The sequence below is a fragment of the Myripristis murdjan genome, chromosome 3, assembly GCF_902150065.1.
Source record: "Myripristis murdjan chromosome 3, fMyrMur1.1, whole genome shotgun sequence".
In the NCBI taxonomy this organism is placed as follows: domain Eukaryota; kingdom Metazoa; phylum Chordata; class Actinopteri; order Holocentriformes; family Holocentridae; genus Myripristis; species Myripristis murdjan.
The window spans coordinates 39,902,822-39,923,760 of record NC_043982.1 but is presented as its reverse complement, the minus strand read 5'-3'; the positions used below and the strand labels follow the sequence as shown (position 1 = coordinate 39,923,760).

General features: G+C 43.3%; 1 protein-coding gene across 3 annotated transcripts in view; it reads left to right on the top strand.

Annotated features, from left to right (window-relative positions):
- shank2b (SH3 and multiple ankyrin repeat domains 2b) overlaps positions 1 to 20,939 on the top strand; it is a 204,837-nt gene that overhangs the window by 144,217 nt on the left and 39,681 nt on the right. For all 3 annotated transcript variants that reach the window (XM_030076268.1, XM_030076260.1, XM_030076253.1), the window contains exons 15-16: positions 3,085 to 3,167; positions 5,460 to 5,584. In XM_030076268.1, coding sequence (XP_029932128.1) covers positions 3,085 to 3,167; positions 5,460 to 5,584 — 208 coding nt within the window. The remainder of the gene's footprint in view (positions 1 to 3,084; positions 3,168 to 5,459; positions 5,585 to 20,939) is intronic.

Sequence of the window (20,939 nt, the reverse complement as noted above, 5' to 3'; positions counted from 1 at the left end):
AAAAGCTAAAGCATAGCTGCAGCACTTGAATGGAAACCAGTGGGATTATCTCATCCCACCAGCACATTTGTTCACTTGTTTTAAGAAAAACAAGATGTAAAGAGTGATTATGATGGCTTCATGGCTAAAGTCGCAGGGTCGCAGGGTGGACGGTGAGGACAGCAGCATGTAGATTTTGCACACATGACCCATCAAGTTTTGTGCTGGCTAAGGCTCGGTGCTGCTGCTGATGCTGCAGCCGCTGCCAAAGGTGTCATCATGGAGCCACAAGGCAGTCGGCACAAATAAACGCCTGAAGCAGGATGAGCCGGAAACTGAAGGTGCCGTGTGAGAGCGGAGAGAGAGCGAAAGTCATCGTCCGTAATGTCCCAAAACCTCGCTCACATCATTTTTTTCCACCGGGTCACGTCTCAGCTCAGTCACGCTGTAAGAGCTTCATCACCAGCTCTGACCACTGTGCCCTTGATCAGCACCAAAATCCACAAAAAAAGCTTCATGAGGGCAGCAGGAGATGAATTTCTGTCAAATAAATGCCTTTTCATTTGCTCCAGAAAATCTACTCTTGGCTATAAATACACACTCTGGCCTCCCACTGTGGAGCCCAGATTGAGGCAGCATGCTCCCTGGGGTGAGCTCACACTCCATCCCATGCAGGCTGTTGAGCGTGGCTCACATCCTGCATGCCCCGCTTTGTTTTGATACAGCAGCCTCAGTCCGTTATCCCCTCTGATCGCTCGCTTGAACAAGATGACATCTTTGATAAACAGGCCCATTTTTTTCCCCACACTGTGAAGCGCTGACCTATTGAAGCTGCCACCGTGTCCGATTCAGGTGATCGAGGTGTGATTACCGGTGGCCGGCCAGCAGGGTGACTGTGACTGTGTGTGTGTGTGTGTGTGTGCATCTGTGTGGTAGGGAAAGGGATGTAAGGGAATGTTTGGAGATAACCTTCAGTGTGTCAGCAGAGGGGGCCTCCTTCCTCTCTAGACAGACTGCGTTGCTAAGGGAACTTGGTATTTGCTGCACTGTTGCTAGGATGGCAGACTCGCTTCTCTCCCTCTTTTCCTCTCTCTCTCTCTCTCACACACACACACACACACACACACACACACACACAGAGAGACACACTACATCTCTCCCTCTCTCATCCCATGTGTCTATTCAGTGTAATCTTCACATCTAATATGAGGTGAGTGATGCACCCTTACAACAAAGGGCTCATTATGGGCCAGAGTAGCAAAATGAAAACAGGGAAAGCTCAGCACAGGAGGATCATGGGTCTTCTCAGCTGCATCTCTCCCCGGTTGGTTTGCAACATGATGACTCTGACCAGCGGCACCTCTCCAAATCAAAGCCAGCCCCACGGTTTTCCCCCATGAAATGAAAGAGGGAACAGGCCGTCTTATGAGTAGATTTTAATCCCAGGCTATTCCGAATGTTGCACACAAAGCCACAGAAGACGAGGGTGGGAGAAAATTGGTTGTGGTTACCGCGGTTGGAGGGTTTCACGGGGCTGCCGTGTTGAAAACGACGAGGGAAAATTGTCAGATTAGAGGGAGCGCTGCTTACTGCCAAGTCCAAGTTCAAGAGGTGCCTTTCATTTCCCACTAATCCTGCTCTTGTACTGGAGAAGCTTTTTCACTGTACTTAGATTTCCTTATGAACAACTATGATAGACACAGCGCAGGTTAGCATAACCAACAGTCTCATGGATGGGTAAGATTTATTTTTTTTATTTTGATGGTAGTCTACTTATAGTCAGGAGGTACCAGGAAACATCTGATGTGACATTTGCATGCTCAGCCTTCTATCTGAGCTGCAGTAGTGAGAACTGTCAACTCCGTCACTTGTAATTATGAAGAGACAAAAATGTAGGCCTCGAGTAGAGAATATCGACCTGTGAGCACGTTTTCACACGATTCATTTTGTGAAAACATGTAGGGACAAATCAAGTTGTTGGCTATCTCAAGACATTTCCTTCGAAAACGGGAAGGAAGGTCGAGCTTTTAGTGCTTAAATAGGTAAAATACCAAAATTGCAAGGTTATGGTGATTTTATCGCATATGAATTTTTTATGCCCTATTGCATAATATTCCTATAGTTTTGCTATAATATGGGTAAGCTCACTTGATCCCTATTATAGGATTGCTGTAGAAAAAAATCCCCAAAAACAAACAAAAAAGAGAAGTGCGCTTCTCGCTCTCCAGCCACCCTCAGCGACACCATCACTTAATCAATTGAATTAATCAATCAATCAATTAAAAAGACAGTGACGCCCGACCCCACACACACACGCACACACACACACACACACACACACACACACACACACACACACACACACACACACACACACACACACACACACACCAACCAATCGGTTCCCTTACTCTGACTGCACATTGCAGAGCAGCACACCTAGTCTCCAGTGCATCTACACCGAGTCTATGCTCTGCCTCCCTCCCTTCCTCTCTCTCTCTCTCTCTCTCTCTCTCTCTCTCTCTCTCTCTCTCTCTCTCTCTCTCTCATGCACTCTCTCTTCCTCTCGCCCCCCTCCGCCCCACCGTCGCGAGCTTCAGCCTTCCTCCCCAACATCATGATCCATCAGCGGCTATCGGCAGCCTGATGTCGCTTCCCCTCGACGACACACTCCCACGTCCCCGGCCGGAGCCTCAGCAGCGGCGCTCTCCCCGCCGGGGGTAACGGCGCTGCCGACCCGCTCCTCCGCGCAGGAGAGGCGGCTGACGGGCTGCGGCGGCGGCGGTGGTGGCGAAGGAGCCGGGAGGGGAAGGGAGGCGCTGCTTCCTTTTTTTTTTTTTTTTTTTTTTTTTTTTTCCAGTTTCTGGAGATGTTGTCGCCGGGCTGCCGGGGCCGCTGTCATACCGTTTGATACAGCCAGAGGCCGGCGAGAGGAGGAGGGGGAGGTGGGGTGGTGGTGGGGTGGGGTTGGGGTTGCCCTGCCCTGCCCTGGCCGGACTAGCTCTCCGCCAGCAGCATGAACCTCCAGTCGGGCAGGGCGTCCGTGGCTATGCTGCGTATGATGGGCTGTGCTAACGGGCGCTCTGCACGGCATCTCCTCCACAGTGACTGCGTGGTGGACGAGAAGACGGTGGTGCTCCAGAAAAAGGAAAATGAGGGCTTTGGCTTCGTCCTGCGGGGGGCAAAAGGTAGGAATCTACTGACTTTAAGCTTTTACTGTGGTGTCTGTTTTTATTTTTATTGTTATTATTGTTGTTGTTTTTGTTTTTCCCTCCACATTCATCCATCCATCCATCATCAGAATATAGTAAACGGCCTATTTTACTTGTGAAATAGAACATTGTGTAATTTTATGTGGGTTTGGTGCAGGTTGGGTCAACTTCCATCATAGAGGCTGCATGTATGTGTGTGTGTGTGTGTGTGTGTGTGTGTGTGTGTGTGTGTGTGTGTGTGTGTGTGTGTGTGTGTGTGTGTAAGTGGACCAGAGGTGGAGAAGGTGCAATGCTTAGTTGCTCAATTGTCTCAGATTCTTGCCACACACACATACACATACACACTGTAGTAACAAAACAAGCCACTGCATTAAAAATATATTTGAAAGCAAGTTTCCTGTGACCCTCCCTGAAGCCCTGAGCACATAGCCCATCACAACACACACACACACACACACACACACACACACACACACACACACACACACACACGCAAGCATGCACAGAGTGAGAGGGAGGGGCATTCAATGTCAACAGGCACGTCAGCTATGTTTTGATGGCATGTGCTGCAAAAAATAAAGCCACCCAGACATTTTTATTTGTGTCATACAGTTTCCCCACCTTTTTTTTTTTTTTTGCCATGATAGGGAATGCGGAGTATGTGGCATATCACAATAACGTGCCTCAGACAGATCCCATGGTGGAAAAGATGGCACAACCTAATGCTTTTCTGAAAATAAAACTGCTCTCAGTTTATGCTGGTGGCTGCCTGCCTGCCTTGCAATGACTGCTGTCATTCGCCCACCTTCTTTATTTACCCCCACATCGCTGGTTGTTGTGACAAGAGTGGCCTATCCAGGCAGTTTGATATTTCACCAGGCCACAAGATTGGCTCTAAAAATAGCCAACGTGAGCTGTTGCGTCGGTTTCTATGACGATTCTAGCCATGTCATAATCCACGCTGCATTCCACAACCGTGTGGCGCTGTTCGATTGGTCTGCACCGTGGTTACTGTCGAGGGGTAAATTTAGCATATTCATATTTCTGTTTTTTAAGACGCGGAGGGGAGAGGAGCGGAGACGGAGACGGAGAGAGGGGCTGACATGGACGGAGAGGGAAGAGGGATTTGGCTTTAAAAAAAAACATGTGGAATGTTCTCGTCATTCTGACACACACTGCTTCCACCCCAGGGAACTGACCCAGCCGAGCTTATCCTTTGGGCACCGGGGGGAACACACACACACACACACACACTGACGCGCGCACACACACACACAAAATACAGACACAAACATGCACTGATACTCGAGCTGTCATACAAGTTTACATCCTCTTGTGCCTCCTGCATTTCTGCCTCTGTTGCTCTCTCTGCTGGTCTCTCTTTCTGTCTCCATTTCTCTCACTCTCTCTTTCCTTTTCTCTCTCTGTCCCTCTCGCTCTCTCTCTCTCTTTTTATCTCTCTCTCTCTCTGTCACACATGCAGATACAGGCAGACACCCACAGAAACACAGTCATCACAATCATGTAAATGCCCTCATGAAACCCTCGTACGTGCTCACAGAGTGTGTCTTCCAGTAGGATGATGAGTTATAGGAAGTGTCACTTGTCACCACTGGTTTCTCCCAACCGCAATATCTACTAACCTCCCCGAGAGAGAGAGAGATAGAGAGACAGAGAGAGACAGACAGAGAGAAAGAGAGAGAGAGAGCGATTGGGTGGGCTGCAGCCGTGTGTGTTGGAATGGAGTGTCATCGTGGTACAGTAGTACAGGTTGAAAACGGCATCACGAGTGAAGGAAAAGAGAGAATTACGGCTTCATGGGAGGCTGAGATGATGGATGAGATGATGATGATGATGATGATGTTGTTTGGGGTTTACATGTGTGTTCGTGTTCAGCCTTTGCGAGCATGGAGGACTGAAGCGATGCTAGCATTAGCACAGTGCCGTTTCCCACAACAACCAGTGAACCTGATATAAAAAAAAAAAAAACATGCCACCACCAAACTAGTAAGATAAACAGCCACTTATCATTTTGTCAGTTTCTGCTTTATTTCCCATTGACTTCACCTTGCTTTTTTGACTCAGCTGCCGTCTTCACATGCACAGTGCCTTACTAAATGTCCCAGATAGGCACAAATGGATGTTTATGTTGATTTAATGACCCCAAATCCATGGGATATTAACTCACGGATATTCAATATTTTGAGTATCTCATATTTTCTCTATGACACCCGCCATCCAACTGATCCAATACTCCTTGCTCTGCAGCGGATACGCCCATCGAGGAGTTTACTCCCACCCCTGCCTTCCCCGCCCTGCAGTACCTGGAGTCGGTGGATGAGGGAGGAGTGGCCTGGCAGGCGGGGCTCAGGACGGGGGACTTCCTCATCGAGGTAAGAGCTGCTCCGCTTCCTTTTCCCCGCACGGCCAAGTAGGTTTCAAAGCCTGAGGTGGTCGCTTGTGAGAACATTTCATGATAATGTGGGCCAAAAGGCTTGTGCTGGGTTAATAAAGGTCCCGTTCCCGGTAGCAAAAGTCATATACGTCTTAAAAAAAGAGCTCTCATTGAGAAGTAGGGGTAATTTCTCATGTTTTGACAAAAGAAGGAGTGTGGTAGCGGGGGACGCACCTGTTTGCTGTGTTTGGTCCAGGTGCTGTCATGGGTTTTGTTGGATTTGACCTCTGAGGCAGCTCAGCTCTTCACTCTCGGCTGCTTGTTGTGTTGCTAATGAAGGAATTCAAGGAGATTCTGCCGCTGAGCTAATTATAAGTCACCGTGGAGAATGGTAAAACGTAAAATGTACGCCCTGACCTAACGCCCCCGCTGTTTCTTTGTGAATCCAAATGCGTGCATCAATATGCCAAAATTTGTGGTGTGTTTGCTGAGGTACAGTAACGGGCTCCTACGGCCTCTTGGTGCTCATTTTTTTGTTGTTTGTTGAAAAACAGCAGAAGAGAGTTTGTCTATGGATGGTCTGATGTATCAGTGGGCTACTGGCACTGGCTGATGTAAGCTTTAAAAACAAATTTACAGCTGATATTGGACTATTGAATTTGTCATCTCGGTGATCTTTGTTGTGTAGGAGTGTGTCGCTAATTTTCATTATGTAATTATTATCTCGTTAATACACCTGTTAAATTAGCAGCAGAACAAAACCGAGTTCAAGTTCAAGTTTATTTAGATCCCAGGGCTTTGCATGCCCACAAGTCTACAACAAACACAATGACAACAGAAATAACAGGGTCTGTCTTTACATAACACTCTGTAATTTTCAGACAGGCCTGTGTAAAAAGCTGATTCTGCTTCACTCCTGCGTTTGTGTTGGTATTGTATCGGTATCGGCCATCATGGGGACGATATTGGATCTTTATCAGCCTCAACCAAAAAACAACCACAACAACAAAACATATTGTTCCACCGCTAATGTACTCAAACTGCTCTGGTGTCCCTCCTTTTACCTTTGCTCTCTCTAACAGCAACCTTTCAGTGAACTCACCAGGAGTTTGAGATTTAACCCCACTCTGCCCCTTTATTTTGACCCATTTCGGTGAGGGGGCAGGGGATCCTCAGGGGGAAATAAAAGGTCAACAGTAGATGCCGTGTAGAAGTAGTAAACATCATCTGAAAGCTGGGGATGTGAAGATTAACCTGACATGCAGCTCAGCACTGTCTGCATTGTTATTATATTTATAAATCTGTAATAAACATCATGTTTTGGTTAGGCACACTGCAAAAGTCAAAGTCTTAGCGAGATTATTTGTCTTATTTCAAGTAAAAATATCTTATTTCTAGTCAAAATATCTCATGACACTTAAAATAAGACAATGATCAGCTCAGAAATTACTTGTCTTTAGACAATTTTCGCTTGTTTCAAGTGAAAATGTACTTGTTTCAAGTGAAAATTAGCTTGAAACAAGAAACAAATTTTGCCAATGGAACAAGCAAATTTTTACTTTTCACTTGTGTCCCAAGTAAAAATTTCCATTGGCAAAATTTGTTTCTTGTTTCAAGCTAATTTTCACTTGAAACAAGTACAACAAGTAATTTCTGAGCTGATCATGTGTTTAAGTGAAATGAGATATTTTGACTAGAAATAAGACATTTTTACTTGAAATAAGACAAATAATCTTGGTAAGATTTTGACTTTTTGCAGTGCATGGTGTTTTATTTATTTAGAGTGTATAAGGGGTAGAACATTATGATGGGAGCCTATGATGACCATTCCCATAATCAATATTTGTCACAAGTTGTTGAAGCGATTTTTGGTGTTAATACCATTTGTTATACATATTTGGTGTAAAATGTACTCATATTTGACTCAAGAATTGACAGAAATGGTCCAAACTCCCTTCAAAACGCCACATTAGCACAACAAGACCTTGAGGCACGCCACAGAAAAATTTCATGCTTTAATTTGGAAACAAAAACTTTTGACATTTGGAGATTTCTGTAGGACTTGGTGAGCATTCTGTCGTGGAAATTGCTCAGAAACTCCTTATAATTGTCAATATACCTAGAAAAACCAGACATCCTTTGAATGCGCCAGGTCTCTCGATTATAGATGTGAAGTTTCATGAAGTCATTTCATACAGTTTCAAAAAAGGTTCTCACTACAATGAATCGGCTGCTATGGGGACTAACATCATCACACGAGTAAAACTGAATCCACAAGAGTGTCAGCTTTCAGATTGGGAATGTGGCTGATGGAGAAAGGAAAAAAAGACACACAAACCAAACAAAATAAACACAAACAAACAAACAAAAAAACTTTTGTAGGAGTTTTCATGGGGTGAACAGTCCGTGGAGGGAGTCTGGGAGCCCTGTCATCTCTGTTTGGTGCCGGCGAGGCTGATGGGCCGACCTGTGTGTCCTGCCTCGGCGTGCACACAGCCACATCCACAAAGCTCTCTGTTCATATCCATCAACTCTTAAAAAATAATGCTCGGTTAGTGCAGGGTGCTGCTTAGGTAGTCGTAAGCATGAAGGTGTGACAAAACCTTTTTTGGATTTCAACAGGACAGAGCAGAAGATGGCAAGATATTAAGGAAGAGAATGGCGTTAATTAAGTGTACATAACAACACAGAGGCTGTTGTGCTTGGCAGCTGCTGGTGGAGTCGCTGGCTAGTCAAAAGCACAGTGATGTTGTATTGAGCCAGTAAAATAATTACTGTTTGCACTTAAAGATAGATGCCCTTACTCGGGAGTTTGTATGTAGGCTGTACAAATAAAAATAACCCTGCAATATGTAAGAAGCTGCAATATTTGATCTCAGGGGGTTTATCTGCTAAATGCCTCTGTAATGAGGATGTTTTATTATTCAAAAACAATTTCTGAAATCAAGTGCGAGTGCAAGTCCCCGCATTTAAAACGGTCCAGAATCTTTTTTCCATTACTTAAGTAAAGTGCTGAGGAAAATGTCAGGCTGTGTAGGAATTGTGGCTGCTGTTGTATCCTTGTACATTACAAATAATTTCATAACAGCTGTGAACAAAAACGGGGGGAAAGAAACACATTGTCTATTTTGAGCTTGATTTTTTTTTTTTTTTCTTTTTTCTATTTTTGTAAGTGAGTATGTATGGCTCCATAATGACTGTGTGCCTGTAAGCAGCACTGCACCGGGGATGGGTTTGTCTTCCGCTCCTGCTAAATGGAGCATCAAATGAGGAGAGCAAACTGTATCTGTGTCTGCAGCGTTCCCTCTCTCTTTTTTTTTTTTTCCTCATTTCAGCTCTCTCATCCCTCATCTCTCATTTATTTTCGCAACCGCTTTCATTTCCCGTTGACCAACATCGATCCGTCTCCGTACGGGGGTCAAAGCCGATACTTTCGCGGCGTGAAAAAAAAAAGAAAAAAAATGTTTACAAAATGCAGTCGTAGGCTTTTGAACATGTCTCACATGTTCACAGCTGCACATCCTCGAGCGAGTCAGCTCACAAATGTTTGCGAGGCCGCTCGCAATCTTTAATGAGCATGAACACAACACCATCGCACTCTGTACGTATTTATTTTGACAAGGATCTATGTAGCGTGATTATGTAATGCATTTTTTTTTTCAAGTTCAACCAGATTCTTTCTCGAGATACCACAAAAAAAAAAATACAAACGCTTTTATCTTTCTATCTATCTATCTATCTATCCATCATGAACCTGATATTGCGTTTGGATGGGTATTGTAAGCCGTGCAGATCATCCCATTCCTACTACCTGGAAGGGCTTCTGACACGCTGTGACTTTGTGTTTGAGTGTGTCATCCCGGAGCTTCAACTCTCACTGAAACAGCAGCATTGCCTTGGCGTTGCTCCAGCTCCCAAAAATACACCACAACACTCTTTTAAGATGATGGGGAGGGGAGGGGGCTGAAACGGTGTGTTCCTGTGTGTGTGTGTGTGTGTGTGTGAGAGAGAGAGAGAGAGTGTGATTACCTGGGTGCCTGACTAGTGCAAAAAGTTTTCATTTAAATATAGCTAAACCAGGGGATTGGTGTGCATCAGTTCAGTGTGCCGATGTCTCCTTCATCATCCTGCCATTTATTTTCAAGTACCTCGCGAACGCCTTCAATTCCAGCGTATGCAAACAGCAGCTCCTCAGTTGCAGTTCATCTCTCACTGACAAAATTGGCATAAATATCAGATGTATGTTGATTTTCCTGTTCATTATTGATATTGGTAAGGGACCTCGATTTCCTCTTATCAGTTAGGCAGTAATATCTGTGTGTGTGTGTGTGTTAGTGCATGTGTGGCGTGTTTGTGTCCGCATCTGCGAGAGTGCGTGTGTGTGCGCGTCCTTCTTTTGCCTCCTAGTGTACATCAGCAGAACATATCCATTTGCATGCATGATTTAGGACTTGGCTCAACATCAATCTTTTATTGCCTCTCACAACTTGGCATGTGGACGCACACACGCATTTCGTGCTCTTGTACGCAGGCACTCAGATCATTTGGCTAAATGTGTTTAAGTGGGTGCTTGTCGCAGTCGCCATCAATAACCGCCGTGCTTCAGCAGCCGGCTCCTTCATATCAATAAAGCTCGTTGACTTTGAGTAAGTGAGACGAGTCGGCAAACGCAGCGCCCCTCCTGTTGTGCGTTGATAAAGGAGGGGATGGGAGTGTAGTCGCACGGTGGGTGGTCAGAGGTCACGATGCCACCGGGGCGAGGTCAGAGTTGACTATAGCAGAGACATGAAGGAACTGAGATGGTTTACTCGTGGACTACTTTCATCATCATTTCTGGAGAAAATAAGGACGCATCGGCGCTGAAACTTCATTGGGTTGAACTTATTTTTTTCTTGTACCAGTGAAAGTCCATGAAGCTTATTTGTGTGAGCAATATTTGAAATATGTCTGATCTCAGTTTTGTTTAGAGATGTTTAACTCAGACTGTCATTCTGCAGATGTGTAAATAAAAACTGTTAAGGTTTTCTGGGTGAGATTTGACGATGGATGCCAGTCGTGTCTAAATGGACAAGTTGTTTAACATTTCTGCTGCTGGTTGTATGAAAGGAATGGATTTGCCTCTCCTCATAACGCTGCACAGTCTGCACATGGCACCGCCTGCTGTGCCAGTGTTGTGCACTTAACAAGAACTAGCTCAAAGTTCAGTTCACACAGAATAACATGAACTAGTTCATGCTCATAGTTCACAATTTTGAATTTTGAACTACGTTCGCAGTCCTTAAAATGAACTAGTTCATGCTTGTTGCTTTCTTTTTTTTTTTTTTAAATGAGCTGATCTGAACCATTCTTTTTCAGTAGAACCTCCTCCCACCATCCACCCCCTGCCCCAAATCATCAACACTGTCCACTCCCCAAACTGTGTGAATTATGGTATAGAACAATAGAATCAGAAATTACTTTTAAAAGCCAGGAAAATACAATGTAAGTAGATGTTTTACCACTTAATCGGGCAGAATGGTCTAGACAGTCGACAACACCACAGGCAGTGACAGAGACAGGAGCCGAGATGCAGCAGGCATGGAGTTAAACAACAGATTAGTTCATCATTCTGATTGATTTCCTCATAAGTATAATTTAAGTTAATAAAGACTAATTATGGATGCTTCACTCGTCAGTTCCCTGCTGTAGTTCAGTGTAACGTTAGTCCATTTGTGTATTCCACCTTCCTCCATAGAACAAATTAATCTGAACAGGTTAACAAACTTTGCACAAGTCACGGCCCCTTTAAAGCACCATCCTCCCCTCCTTCATGGTGGCAAACCTGCCGATCACTTTGTCTTGTCAGAGTTTACGTGACCACCGCTCAACACACAGCAAAGAGAGGCTGGTTAGTACTGTGGCCTCCATGCACCAACACAAATGCCTCTTGATGATGCTGAAACTTTGCTCGGCACTGAATGGTTTTCTAAATTCTGTGGAGAAGGATCTGATGTTGTTTTTTTTTTGGTGTTAAGATCCGTGGCTAACTCAGAGTAGACTGGCGGTTGTTTGCCTTGGCCTTGGGCGCCAGAGAATAGTGCATGAGTGTCACTAAGTCTTGGAAGAGTTAACGAGCTCGCATTCAGGTTCATTAGTTGTAAAAGGAGTTCAACGTTCAATGAAAATAGGAAAAATTAATGCGTTTATGCTCAACACTGTGCCTGTCTTTGAATTTATATAAAGCTCTGCCCACAGTATGAATGGCCAACACTGGCTTCATGCAGGAGGTCCACTACGGGCAGCAGCTGACTTGTTGAGGACGTTGCCTCTTGTTCATTTTGACCCGAGTTACACCTCCTCCCTCCCCTGAGTCCTCTGACTATAGTGGTGCACATTCCTCTCCTCTCTTCTCCTCTCCTCTCTCCTCTCTCCTCTCCTCTCCTCTCCTCTCCTCCTCCTCCCTGTGGCCACAGTAGGTGGTCGGTCATGATAATTGCGTCGGTGTCCTTTGGGATAGTGTCATCGCTGCTGATTAAGCCAAAGGCTGAGTTCATTATGGGATGCGATGGCTCATTCTCTCTGCCTCTCCAGTTGCTCCTTCTTACCTCGTGGCGGGGCAGAGTTCACTCCACCAATCAATATTTTTTTGCTCCTTTCATTTCCGCTGTCTTGCACTCGGCGTTAGGACACTTCCTGACGATCACCATGCTTTTGCTTTTGTGCCGTGCTGGTTTGTTTGAGGTGGATCTGTCCTCTTCCTTTGACAAATGCACCGGTCTGTCCCAGAGCACAGGCTGCACTTTATGGTTAATTCATCTCAACTCTGAACTCGTTAAAAACGATCTCTGACTTGTGAAACGCTAAAATAAACGGTTACACAACGCTGGTATTATTTCAGAGCTCCAGTTTCTCTGATTTCAACCGAAGTGAAATCACAGCGCAACATTTTTAAGCCACCAGACAACAAATTGCTTTTTGTTTTACAGGAAAAGTCGAATTAGTGTAAGAGTGTTTTATTTAGTACTGGAACCAAATATACAGTTGTAGTGTTCCCCCTTGAGGCAAATCGTGAGCACAATATTGTCGTTTAAACTGATGCAGTTTAGTCACAACATAATCTGCCAGACGTTATTCAGTGTAAGCATAAGAAAGATCAATACAAGCTTAAATTGGGAATGCCACACCTAACCTGGTGGTTATGCAGTCTGATTTTTAGTGTGTTTGATGGGATGCTGGGGAGGAACCATGAAAAGGCATTAGATGGTGCAGTCACTGATTTCAGATTTTTGCACAGGTACTCCATTTGCAAACCTCTAGCTAGCTAAAAGTCTCCCGTGTCATTTTTTGATGTGTCTTTCCCATTTATCCTGTCACACATTTTTACACTTTGTCAGCTACTGTAATTATTTCTGGGGAGAAATGTGTAAAAATGTGGCAGGTACTCTCCCAAATTCTCATTTGGCCAAGAGCAGATGACAACAGCCGTTATGCTTTTCAGAAGAGAGACAACACGATTTTTTTTGTTTGTTTGTTTGTTTGTTTTGAATGACATAGCGAACCATTAAACAGTTGTAATAACTATTTTGTTCATGTCGCACAAAAGAAGAAAGAAGAAGACATTTTTGTTTTCCTCTGCTGAAGTTTGTGGACCGTCTTGCTTTTACATTAAATCTGCTTTCTCTACAAGCTTTAGACTTTTTCCCCCCTTCCTTTTTTTTTTCCCAAAGGGCAAAATTACCTCTCCAGAAAGTTAGAGCCATGACACAGCATAAAGTAATATTATCTGGACTTACAGTACAATTTTTCAGACTTTCAGAATTTTAACTAAGAAAGTGGAGCTCTCTCTTCTCTTCGGGCCACGAGCAGCCAATTTCTGGTGGTTGACCATTCATGAACTTCTGCAGAGGAATGCGCGCTGAAAACTGTAAATGTTCTGCTGGAGTGAAGAGAGCCGGCGTCAAGTAGCTTTTACTGCGGTTTTATGTGGAGAGAGAGAGGGAGAGAGAGAAAGAGAGAGTTACAGACTTATGTAGTGAATGTATTTCACTTATGCTCACAGGACTGAGCATTTCCAAGGCATAAAATGTTGATATTCTGTGTGTGTGTGTATGTGTGTGTGTGTGTGTGTGTGTGTGTGTGTGTGTTATGGAAGTAGGTAGAGAGAAGCACTTACTCTCTTATATAACACTCAACTTTGTCCGAGAAAAGGATGTGTGACCACTGTACACATACGATGCATCTGCATCCCTGAGCCCCCAGGTGTGTGTGTGTGTGTTTGTGAGAGAGAGAGACAGACAGAGAGACAGACAGAGAGTTAGAGAGAGAGCAGGAGAGAGAGAGAGAGAGAGGGAGGGAGAGCATGCACACTTGTCCTTCTGTCAGATCTCTGCCTCCCGGCGTCTCTCTGAGGACTGCAACACAGCACACAACTGTCAGCTGTGCAGTGAACTAGCACAGCCAGCGCTCGCCATTTCTTTGTCCAAAAACCACTTAAAGAAAGGGCTCTCTCCTCGCCGCTGCAGCACTCGGCTCGCCGGCGTCGTCTTTAAAGCAACACATCCCTATCTGGCTCTGGATCTCAGATCTGAGCCAGGCGTGTGCTCAAGCCCTGACTTACGGGTGTAAATCAGGCCTCTGTGTTCATGCAAAAGCCACAGACAGCATGACAGGAGCCATGAAATAACATGTGACATAAACCCTGATGTGTCATGCAAATCTGCAGTTTTTGCTGAAGTGCTTACACTGTTGAACAGCGCATAGGCCCTTCTTTTAGCTTTACTACACAGACACTGTAATCTTTAGGACTGGCTCCTCTCACAGAAGGCTTTCACTGTCATCCATGTGCTGAATTTCATGACATGTTTAAGTTGTGGGCTTAAAAATACCTTGAAATTTTAAAAATGATTGTTATGACATTGGTAAAAAAAAACAACAAAAAACTAAAATTATGTCATCTAAACGCTTTACAAAGAAAACAAAATTCAAGTGACGCTTAACTTAAAAAAATAATCACAAGTTGACCTTTGGTGTGTAGGTTGAGGTAGTAACTTATGCAACAAGAAGTAAAAATAGCCTGCACACCAAGCTGCGTGGGCTGGGCTGCCTCAAAAATGTGCAAAAAATGAGATGCAGTGTCCGTATCTGTTTATTGTGAGTGATCAAAAAGTCTGACTCTGAATCAGAATCGACTTTAATGGTCAAGTGTGTTCGTGCATGTAAGGGTGTTTGGCTCCAGTTTACAGCCTCTAGTGTTCACATATATCAAACAAAGTACCTGACAGGGAAAATATGAAACAAGAATAATGAGAAAGCCCTCCAGTGAGGCGGTCATCTGCAGCGCCATGTTGGATCTATAGATACCGCCTCTGTGCTCACTGATCCGAATCCTGAGTCGTCATCAAAGGCAGGAGAGGAGCTCAGTGACACTGAAATGTTTTACCTTGCATGTGTTTTTGGTAGCGTGACTGACAAAAGATGACAAGAGGTACAGCGCATGCCAGGAGAGGAGCCTATATGGGGCAGTCAGACTTTTTTTCTGGCAAGGTGACCTATCAAGGTGGTAGGTCAGCATGTACCGTATGTTTTGCCCCTGGAATGAGAAAAAACAAACAAACAAACAAACAAAAAAAAACCCTCCATCAGTGTTTTCCACCAGTAGAACATGCCAGTGTTTGTTAATAATGTCCTTGATTTCATTCGAAAGGGGGTTGAACAGGGCAACAGACCAAACCAGGCATGGCTTCGGAAGCATATTGTCTGGTAAGGCCAGACAAAAAAAAACTCTGGGTTCCGGTTCCCGACTGAGTGTCCCATTTACCCCCCAAGTCAGGTTATTTTATTGGCCTCTGTGTAAAAATAAAATAAAAAAAATGAAATAAAGGCACTATGCGACTAAGTGTGACCTTGTTGGCATTGGTCAAAAGTTAAGCAGGGCTTTTATTTTGATGTATGTTGCACTCGCCTTATTTGTGATGTTCTCGCGTAACTTCGGAAAATAACTTAACTAATAACTGGCTGGGAAGAATGGACTTCCGCACGGTGTGTGTGTGTGTGATTTGTCCTCGCAAACCACCAGTGAAAATAATCCGACTACAAGAGAAAACCTTTGCAGATGCAGTGAAAGAGGTGAAACAGTGCCATTGGAGATTTGCAAGTGCCCCCACTGTGGAGCTTGGCTGTCTCGGTGGGCGTGATGGGTGTATTCGACTTCAGGTACCTAGCGCTGCGATGGGAGACACCTCCCTCTGCTAGTAATAACGCTGCTCCGTCCGTTAAAAAGGTGGTAACTTATGCAAATGTTGAATTAATTATATTTAAAAAGCAACCCATGCATCGCTTCCGAAAATAAAAAAAAAAGAATAAAATAAAATAAAATCCCTACCTACCCATCCTTCCCATGAATAAATAAAATAAAATAAATCCCACCTACCCATCCTTAAAATGCTAAATAAAATAAAAAATAAAATAAAATAAATTCACTACTTATTCATGCCCTTAAATGACAAGGAAGCGGAACCCAAGGTATTTTTTTGTTTGGCCTAACCTAAAATCTTTAAAATGCAGTAAAATAAAGACGAGCCCCGGTCATCGGCGCTCTCTGTGCCCTGTCTTTCCTGTCTCTCTCCACTTTCCCTGTCTCATAAAGCAGAAATGCCCCCAAAATAATCTCAAAAATAAATCAGAAATACAAGGGAGAAAACGTGGGACCAGAAACTTAAGCTTTGTGTTTGCGTGTCTGGTCTTTTTGACCTCATTTTTAGACTTAAATTACAGACATTTTCAGAAACACGTCAGAAATACGGCGCTAGGCCTCCGTGTCTTCACACACACACGCTAACTAGGCTTCGCAGTAGCTCTACGTCATCGCTTGTTGCTGCTTAACGCCTGGATTACAGGCATTATTGTCCTTGACCTAGTTTATGTCCGGCCAGTTTGCTGGGCGGCAGCAGTGACCGGAGGGTGAGGAGGCCAACTGCAGCAGGTCAGACCCTGTTCAAAAGACAAACTCAGGAGTTAAATCTAAATTTCTTCCTAATTTAATTTCAATCGAGCTTGACATGTGCCTGTTGCCTAATCAATATAATTACTGAATAACTGCTCCCATGAAACCTTTGCAGAATTTGCTTTCGTGATGATGGTTGCTCTTAAATTGTTTACACCCTTTTCTTGGTTTGGCAGAGATGTAATATTCCTATTGCATAAATGGCAGTACGCCCCCATGCTCATGCTCTGACATCCATGTGCACACCATTTATTCCCATATCAGTGATGACCTATATTTCTGTAATGTGCTCGTGACCAAATTTAGTTATTTATTTATTTATTTTTTTTTTTAAAATCCGTGACCTCAGATGTCATTGTTCATTGTGAAGTGAACTGTAGTAGTAGTAATTTATTTTGTCGTACAGCAAAAGGTGCTCAGCCCACACTACAAAACACAACAAAAAAAAAAAGAGCACTAACATATGAGAGCGAAAGAGCAAATATAATACACCTCCATACATGTCAAACAACGTCCAAACCACAGATGAATACAAGGCTGCTCGTCAGACGGCGCAGCTCTAAAACATAACTTAGGCACATCTGAGGCGCAGACCGTCTTAAACACTTCAAACAGAGAGTCTCTGCTGCTGCTGCTGTAAGCGTTTAACATAAACGGAGCTTGGTGAAACACTGAAGTCTGCATATATCAGTCATGGAAAACAAATCAGGACATTCTGCAGCAGCTTTTAAGAAAAAAAAAAACCTGTATCTGAGATTGTGATATAATGGACATTTCATTTTCAACCTCTGTCAGGCCACACAGTTCAAGAAGATGCACAGTGACATAAAAACACAGTTGAATTTCTGCTTGTCATTTTTAAAAAGAAGGTATTACTGCCAGTATCTCAGTGTTGCTGTTGTTTGTGGTGATTTGTATTTTAGGTTATTGGTTGTCACAAAATCAGTTTTGTTCATGAGCAGATATTTGGTTGTTGAATAGTGTTTCTTTGTGATTATGACACATGGAGTTATTATAGTTTTGTATTTTTCATTACTTTCTATTTTTATTCCATTTTTGATTTTTGTTTTCCATTCAGTTGAGTTTCGGTTCATTTCCAGAGTGGCTTGGCTCATTTAGTTTTAGTTTAGTTTTTTATTAGTTTTAGTATTATTTTTTTAATGGTAATATGGGGGTGTTTGTCAAGGTCTAGATTTAAAAAGTTCAGAACAGGTATTACAATACAAACACACCACTCTGTGAAGGCAGCTGACTCCCAGTCCTGCCGACGTCCCGGTCTCACACATTTGATCAAACTGACAAAGTGTAAATCTAAAGATATTTCCTGTATATTTTTTATTTTATTTTAGTTCATTTTGTAAGTACACAATATTGTTTCAATTTTCAAAGTTTTTGTTTTTCTCTAAAGCCTAGTTTTCAATTTCAGTTAACAAAAATGTTTTTTTCACACCTCATTTTAGTTTTTACTTTAGTTTTAGTTAACTATTATAATCCTGCCATTGTGATGCCAAAATCGAACTTCCATGCCGCCCCTGCTCTCTGTTGCTTGTGTAACCCCTGGTTACTAGAGGCATTAAATGGAATTAACATTAAATTAATAAAAATATATATGTATATTTAGGCTATGGGTTACATTAATAAACTAATTAATTCGCTCTGTGCACAAGACGAGTGAGGCACATCTGGTTTCGCCAGATAGCGGCACTTCAGTTTCCGGTCTGTGTAATGGCTAAGCCTAACGCTTACATGTTCTCCCGGTGCCTCACGGATTTGCCCAGACTAACGATAAACTATGTCCACCGAAACGTTGCTGCCACTTCCCCTGCCCCCAAAAGCAAACGAGAAAGGGTTTTAAGTTATACATGTCCAGCTATTTGCACAACATCGAAGGTATGTAATTTAGAGAACGTTAGCTAACGGTCGTTAGCTAGCTTTAGCTAACTAACGTAGATGGTTAGCACCAGGCGAATCACACCGTAACGTTTGTTGTGTAAAATGAATCTCGTTTTTGTATCCAGTGGCAAGTTAGTTGACTATACCTGAGGCCTGTATCATGAAGCGGGATTAAGGCGTTAGCGAGATAACTTCAGGCTCAACTCCAGATTTTCTGTATCACAAAGCTGGTTCACCTCTCATCCGGACAGGATGCCTATCCTAAACCTGTTCTGAAAGCTAGCCTGCTAGGGTTAGGGATAGGGTTGACCCTGCTATCAACTTGATGTACTGACATGATTGGATTTTGGCGTCCGCTTTATTTTATTATAGCCTGTAAAGCAGACACGCAACACGTCTGTGCAGTGCAGTGAGTTCAGAGGTGTCAGCGTCAGATGTGGGCTACTTGAGCCACTGATGTGTAGTTTGCGCATTTATGCCGTGGCTGCCTTCTCTTTGCGGCAGCCACGGTGTTCGATTTAGTGTGTACATTTTGTTTTTCCTCCTCATACAATTCCAGTCAGCTGCCTCAGAACCCTCCCTTATACATGCGCGTTCACGGCTCTTGATGAGACAAACCTGAATTGAGTGAGCGAGTTGATAACCGGCGTCGTGACACCGGTTATCCCTGATCACCATGATCTCGATTAGTGTAGCCGGATAGGTCTGAGAAATCCAGGGAAAACTGTGCTTGCTTCGTGATACAGGCCTCAGGTATAGTCAGCTAACTTGCCACTGGATACAAAAACGAGATTCATTTTACACAACAAACGTTACGGTGTGATTCGCCTGGTGCTAACCATCTACGTTAGTTAGCTAAAGCTAGCTAACGACCGTTAGCTAACGTTCTCTAAATTACATACCTTCGATGTTGTGCTTTTTTGGGGGCAGGGGAAGTGGCAGCAACGTTTCGGTGGACATAGTTTATCGTTAGTCTAGACAAATCCGTGAGGCACCGGGAGAATATGTAAGCGTTAGGCTTAGCCATTACACAGACCGGAAACTGAAGTGCCGCTATCTGGCGAAACCGGATGTGGGTCACTCGTCTTGTGCACAGAGTCAATTGGAGAAATAAATATTTTAGAACAGTAACCATGACAACTGTCCCATAAAAAAAAGCCTGTGTGAGAATGTAATTCTCACTCTCACAGCTGCACCTTGAGAGACAGAACAGTTACCATCCTGCTGTTATAATTCAAAGAAAACTTGGTGAGTGGAAACAGTTTGTCACTAAGTAGGCTTATTAGTAGGCTAATAAGTAACCTAACTGTCAAAAGCTGTTAGCAGTAGTAGCTGCTCCTAGCGACAGCTTCTTTTAAAAACGTTCTAAAGTATTAGCAGCTGTTACTGACAATTAGCATTGGTGGCCATTACTGGCCGTTTGTATTGACGCTAACAGGAATGGCATTTGGCATTGTTTTTAGCCGGCTTTATGCCAGTGCCGTGGATCAGCTGATTATCAGCTGATCCGGGTTGTGAATATAGATCAGTATAGCTTTGGTGTGTTTTTTCAGTTAGAACTGGTGGCCATTACTGGCCATTTGTATTGACACTAACTGAAATAGAATTTAGAATTGTTTTTAGTCGGTTTGTGTGGGTTTAAAAAAATGTTTTAACTGAAATATGAAAGAAGAATGTACTAGTATACAGTGTGTGTGTGTATATATATATATATATATATATATATATATATATATGTATATATACACACACACACTGTATACTAGTTGTCATTGTCATTGTTTTTTGAAATACTAATAATATAAATAATATTAATAGAATGACAATAAGATAATTTAGAGAATTTAGAGATACTGGCTGTGTCCGAAATCACTCACTCACTCACTCCTCCCTACTCACTATATAGGGAATTCAATGTAGTGGACTATATAGTGAACTCAATAGTGGACCGTTTCGGACACTACTTCGCCCGTTGTTCGGCGCCGTTCCGCAATGCATGACGGGATATATTGCCTGGTTAGTGACCATCGGATGTCCACTACATTTTGCGGTGGATTGTGGGATACATCTAGTGGACTATATAGTGAACATTAATAATCACTAAACATTCGGACACCCCTACAAAATGGCGTAATCACTATATAGTGCACTATGTAGTGATTAGGGAGTGATTTCGGACACAGCCACTGTCCTTGCCCTCCCATCATTGTCACCTTCATCACTCTTCATCCTCTTCTTCATAAACTGAAAGACTGAGAATCTTCAGCTCAGCAGGTTCTGAGAAATACTACAGTTGGGACTGAGGTGACGAGCCAACCCAGAGTCTGTTAGAGAAGTTGATTTTGATTTTTAATTTTTGTTTTGTTTTGTCACTTATTGATCATTTACGTGCTGTGTTGATACTGTTTTTGTCCTTATTATTATTTGGTTAATTATTTTCTTTATTTATTTATGGATTAGAAAGGGTTAGGCTTAGGGT